Source organism: Pundamilia nyererei, unplaced genomic scaffold, assembly GCF_000239375.1.
Source record: "Pundamilia nyererei isolate P.nyererei 1_Seehausen unplaced genomic scaffold, PunNye1.0 scaffold00104, whole genome shotgun sequence".
NCBI lineage: Eukaryota > Metazoa > Chordata > Actinopteri > Cichliformes > Cichlidae > Pundamilia > Pundamilia nyererei.
This window is the reverse complement of record NW_005187505.1, coordinates 467,037-472,652: the sequence shown is the minus strand read 5'-3', so window position 1 is coordinate 472,652 and position 5,616 is coordinate 467,037. Positions and strand designations below refer to the sequence as shown.

General features: G+C 42.0%; 1 protein-coding gene across 1 annotated transcript in view; it reads left to right on the top strand.

The window, feature by feature from the left end:
• kdm7aa (lysine (K)-specific demethylase 7Aa) overlaps positions 1 to 5,616 on the top strand; it is a 25,507-nt gene that overhangs the window by 10,064 nt on the left and 9,827 nt on the right. The window contains exon 4 of the mRNA XM_005740816.1: positions 1,118 to 1,278. Within this exon, the coding sequence (XP_005740873.1) occupies positions 1,118 to 1,278 (161 nt within the window). The remainder of the gene's footprint in view (positions 1 to 1,117; positions 1,279 to 5,616) is intronic.

Below are 5,616 nucleotides of genomic sequence, written 5' to 3'. Positions count from 1 at the left end.
TTTTTTTTTTTTTTTTGGTTAAGGGGGGGAGGGGAATAGGTTAACCTTTGACAACCCTGAGGGCAGACATTAAGAAGCTAATTGAATGGTGCTGTAAACCCTCCACTTTGATTGGACAAACCCCTCGATATCCACCCCTGGGCACAGGGGCTGAGTAGTGAATTAATGTGCTTGTGACAAGTGATTGTGATCTGCATAATTTACAATGTTGTTGTGTGAAGGTGCTTCAAGAGGGCACGAGACAGCCCAGTGAAACTCAAACCTACTTTTTTTTGTTTTTTGCAGTGAAAAAGCGCAACAACTGGCACAGGCATGACTACACAGAGCCAGACGATGGATCGAAGCCGGTGCAGGCTGGCACCTCAGTGTTTATCAAGGAGCTCCAAAACAGGACATTCCCCAGGTAGATACTTAATCCTTCTGACCAACTGGATTGTTTTTCTAATTTGCTGAAAAAACTCGAAATTCTTAACTTAATGCTCGTACAGGTTAAAGTGGATTTAGGAGAAGACATAAATATGTACACGCTTGCTTCTTGTTGTTTTAAGCCAGGCAAACTGTTTTGTTCTGTGTTCTCACGTTTACAGATATCTAGTGGGAGTTTGATTGAGTCTGTTTCTATAAAAGAAAATAGTTCCAGTGTGTGGATTATTTACATTTCCACGACCACTGATTCTGGAAAAAATGTGTAGCTTTGGAATATTTTTAGTCACACAAAACAGTGTGGCTTTAAGAAAGAAAGACACATTACTGGGTCCAGAGTTTTCTTGATTGTGATCACATTTTTGTAGAAATCTTTATGAAAAGTCAGTGGCTCACCTGACTTTATCTCAGGTGAAAAACCAAGGTTGTCGTCAGGATTAAATGGGTGATATGTAGTGACCTGGGTAATCCTCTCAGTGTGCCTAATCACCACCTCACAGAGCAGCTTGCACGTCTGTAGGCTCTTTTTGGGTCAAAATGCTACCACCACCACAAACACAATATTTTCACCTATATTGAGTTGTGGTTTGGGTAGTAAAGTAAACAAAGCAACTCTCTGCATGGCTAAAATCATTATGGTTTTATTTTGAGAACACTGGCAGCTTGAATTAACTTATTACAATCTGGTTTTCAGTGCCGAGGAGATTCTGATACGGATGAAGGGTGAGCTGGTGACTACCAGGTACTTGGAGAGGCAAGGCTTCAACTACCCCATAGCAGTCACCGAAATGGAGGGTCTGGGTCTGAAACTACCCCCCTCTACTTTTTCTGTCAAAGATGTGGAGCAGTATGTGGGTAAGAAAACTTGGCTTTGTTGTCACATGTATGTATGTAATTTACAACAAAACATTAGTGTTTATTGTCTGGGAAGGATGTGACTTCTGTGATTGGACTACACAGCATCATTGGAAGCTGCTTAAAAGCTAATGAAATAACGCTACACCAGCCAGCTAAGTGGCCATTGCTGAGCAGGCGCCATCTGTGTGTGTCAATATGAACCAGTTTCCAGGTTCATGGGTTTTAACCCACTTATCAGGCATCAGACGATGGTTGAATGCGTTCTAAATGAGCGACGGCTAAGCTTTCACTGCCCTCTCCATGACCACTGCACTTCCTTACCGAAACAGCCTGCTACTTCCCAGCTCCTATTACAAGCCCATTACCAAGCCCACCAGTGTTTTTATAATTAAGTTCAGATTACAGACTCCCTTTCTCACGTTATCTCTCTCTCCCATGCCCTATTGAGCATTAAGCCAAGGCACAGGTGTTGTGACTGGGGTCTGAGTGTGGGATTACAGTTCTTCCAGTTTGAAGACAATGGGACAACTGGAGTAAACGCCGATGCTGTCGAGCATTTCTGCTGCCAGCTCGGTGTGTGGTCAAAGATTGGTCAAAAAGTTCTACACATGATGGAAAGTCTTTAAATTGACCTATTTATTGTTTTCAATCTGAACTATATACAGTGGGGCAAAAAAGTATTTAGTCAGCCACCGATTGTGCAAGTTCCCCCACTTAAAATGATGACAGAGGTCAGTAATTTGCACCAGAGGTACACTTCAACTGTGAGAGACAGAATGTGAAAAAAAAATCCATGAATCCACATGGTAGGATTTGTAAAGAATTTATCCGTAAATTAGGGTGGAAAATAAGTATTTGGTCACCTCAAACAAGGAAAATCTCTGGCTCTCACAGACCTGTAACGTCTTCTGTAAGAAGCTTTTCTGTCCCCCACTCGTTACCTGTATGAATGGCACCTGTTTGAACTCATCATCTGTATAAAAGACACCTGTCCACAGCCTCAAACAGTCAGACTCCAAACTCCGCCATGGCCAAGACCAAAGAGCTTTCGAAGGACACCAGGAAAAGTATTGTAGACCTGCACCAGACTGGGAAGAGTGAATCTACAATAGGCAAGCAGCTTGGTGTGAAAAAATCAACTGTGGGAGCAATCATCAGAAAATGGAAGACATACAAGACCACTGATAATCTCCCTCGATCTGGGGCTCCACGCAAGATCTCATCCCGTGGGGTCAAAATGATCATGAGAACGGTGAGCAAAGATCCCAGAACCACACGAGGGGACCTGGTGAATGACCTGCAGAGAGCTGGGACCAAAGTAACAAAGGTCACCATCAGTAACACACTACAACGGCAGGGAATCAAATCCCGCAGTGCCAGACGTGTTCCGCTGCTGAAGCCAGTGCATGTCCAGGCCCGTCTGAAGTTTGCCAGAGAGCACATGGATGATACAGCAGAGGATTGGGAGAATGTCATGTGGTCAGATGAAACCAAAGTAGAACTTTTTGGTATAAACTCAACTCGTCGTGTTTGGAGGAAGAAGAATACTGAGTTGCATCCCAAGAACACCATACCTACTGTGAAGCATGGGGGTGGAAACATCATGCTATGGGGCTGTTTTTCTGCCAAGGGGACAGGACGACTGATCCGTGTTAAGGACAGAATGAATGGGGCCATGTATCGTGAGATTTTGAGCCAAAACCTCCTTCCATCAGTGAGAACTTTGAAGATGAAACGAGGCTGGGTCTTCCAACATGACAATGATCCAAAACACACCGCCCGGGCAACAAAGGAGTGGCTCTGTAAGAAGCATTTGAAAGTCCTGGAGTGGCCTAGCCAGTCTCCAGACCTCAACCCCATAGAAAATCTGTGGCGGGAGTTGAAAGTCCGTGTTGCTCGGCGACAGCCCCAAAACATCACTGCTCTCGAGAAGATCTGCATGGAGGAATGGGCCAAAATACCAGCTACTGTGTGTGCAAACCTGGTGAAGACCTATAGTAAACGTTTGACCTCTGTTATTGCCAACAAAGGTTATGTTACAAAGTATTGAGTTGTATTTTTGTTATTGACCAAATACTTATTTTCCACCCTGATTTACGAATAAATTCTTTACAAATCCTACCATGTGGATTCATGGGGATTTTTCTTTCACATTCTGTCTCTCACAGTTGAAGTGTACCTCTGGTGCAAATTACTGACCTCTGTCATCATTTTAGGTGGGGGAACTTGCACAATCGGTGGCTGACTAAATACTTTTGTGCCCCACTGTAATGAATGGAAACCAGGGCGAGGTGCCCTTGCTAGGAAGGAGTAAGGGTTCAGTTAGTAAACCTAATTATTCTTAATTTATTTAATTACCAACAAGTATTCACTCATCTCTGGACACAGGCTCTGGTTGCCTAGGTTACCTTGTTATGCATTTATTAACTTGTTATGTGCCAATCACTGGTATCAAATGCTTGCTCCGAAGTTGAGTGAAGTTTGTCTTGGCGTTGGCCCGCTCTGTGTTTTTCCTGTTTTTGGCTGTAGTTGCCGAATGTTTTTAACTTTCTCTGGTTTCCGTTTCTCTGCAAATCACTTCCTGTGTAGACGCAGCCTAAGATGTTACAATGCGACCCACCGTTAGCAACCCTCTCTCTTTCTGTGAGGGGAAGAATGCAGATGACAGCTGCAGAGACCAGCCTCTAGACCGCTTGAGTACTTTGATGTAGAAAATTAGGTTTAATGCCAGCTGTTTCAGAGTAAACTGGCATGTAAACTTTCAACTGAAGGATGACAGCCGATGTTGGCAAGGGCATTACAGTTAATTAAAACTAAAATAAAGGCTCAAACTGGGTGTGAAAAAATATTTTGGCTAACTTTAGAAAAAAATGAAACTGACTGAAATTTAAAAAAAAATGAGAAAATGTCTTTAGTTTTTGTCTCTGTTTGATGGAATTTGTTAGCACAGTCTGCCTGATGAACATTGTTATTTGTGTACAGAGACCCTGGCAAATAACCTCTCATTTATAATAATAAAAACACCAAACCTGAAACTATCGATTCTTCAGTTTTTTTTCCACTTACCCATTTCAGGGCTGTAGCAGGAGCTGGAGCATGTCCCAGCTGTCATAGGAACTGAACTAATATTGAAGCTAATAAAACTAAACACAAATGAGCAAAGCCACTTGAGAAGCTAACTACACTGAGGCCCTGTCCACATTAGAAAGGTGTCTTGGAGAAGTTGGTTTTTGAATGCGTTTTGGTCTTTCATTCACACATGAAAAGCGTTTTAGGTCACAGACATCGGAGATTTTGAAAAACTCCTTCCAGGGCAAAGCTTTTTAGAAATGGTTTCAGGTTTTACATGAAACTATGCAAAACCTGACAAAGAAACCAGAAAGGGAAAACCAAGTTTGTATTGCACCATCAAAGTTGTCTTGATGCTTGTTATTGACTAATCAGATCACATTGACTGGCTTAAACTAATATTAATATGAGTTTTCCTTATGACATTTAGCACAAAATGGGTGGATACCAAATTAAACTCAGCTCAACTTTGAGGTCATCTGTTAAAGCACCCAACTGGTGCTTTGAGGAAGAGTAAAGGTTGCTGTTGACAGGCAATGGCTTATTACCAGCACTTTATTAAAAGTATATATTTTTTAAAGCCCGATTCACAAAAACCTATTATAGAAGGAGCTATTCCAGTCCCTCATCCCAGTATTTAATATAACAAACCCTGCCGTGCATGTTCATAGTTACAATCATGTTCATTCCTACAAAACGGTCAAAAATAAAGTAGGATTGATCTTTTGATTTCAGTGTTGAGTGAATTATTTTTACAGCATTTTGCTCCCAAAACGTTTGATTCATGAGGAAATAATTGTTTTACATTAAAATTAATGCAGTGAGTAACAAGTTTCTGGTTCCTGTCTGATGACAAAGACATATTTGCAACAATTATCTCAGTTAATTGGCTCTTTAACATAACTGGGTGTCGTCATATATCATTGTCTTTATGGTGGGATGTCGGTTAGATTGAGTGTCTCTCGAGCTGGCTCAGCGCTGCTTTAGTTTGTTGACATTAATAAAATAAATAAATAAATAAATAAAAAGATTGAATTGGGTTTGTGAACCCAGTGCTCGAGCTCGGCGTTGTAGAGTTTCCAGGCAGCTTTGTCTCGCACTGTGTGACTGACTGCTTTTCACTCCACCTGTTCTCTGTCATCAGACGCTGGCCAGCTGGGCCTTTAGAGGAGTGTGTGTGTGTGTGTGTGTGTGTGTGTGTGTGTGTGCACACACAAGTATGCACAGGGGTAATAAAAAAGGGGTGTGGGAGGGGTGTGGGGAAAA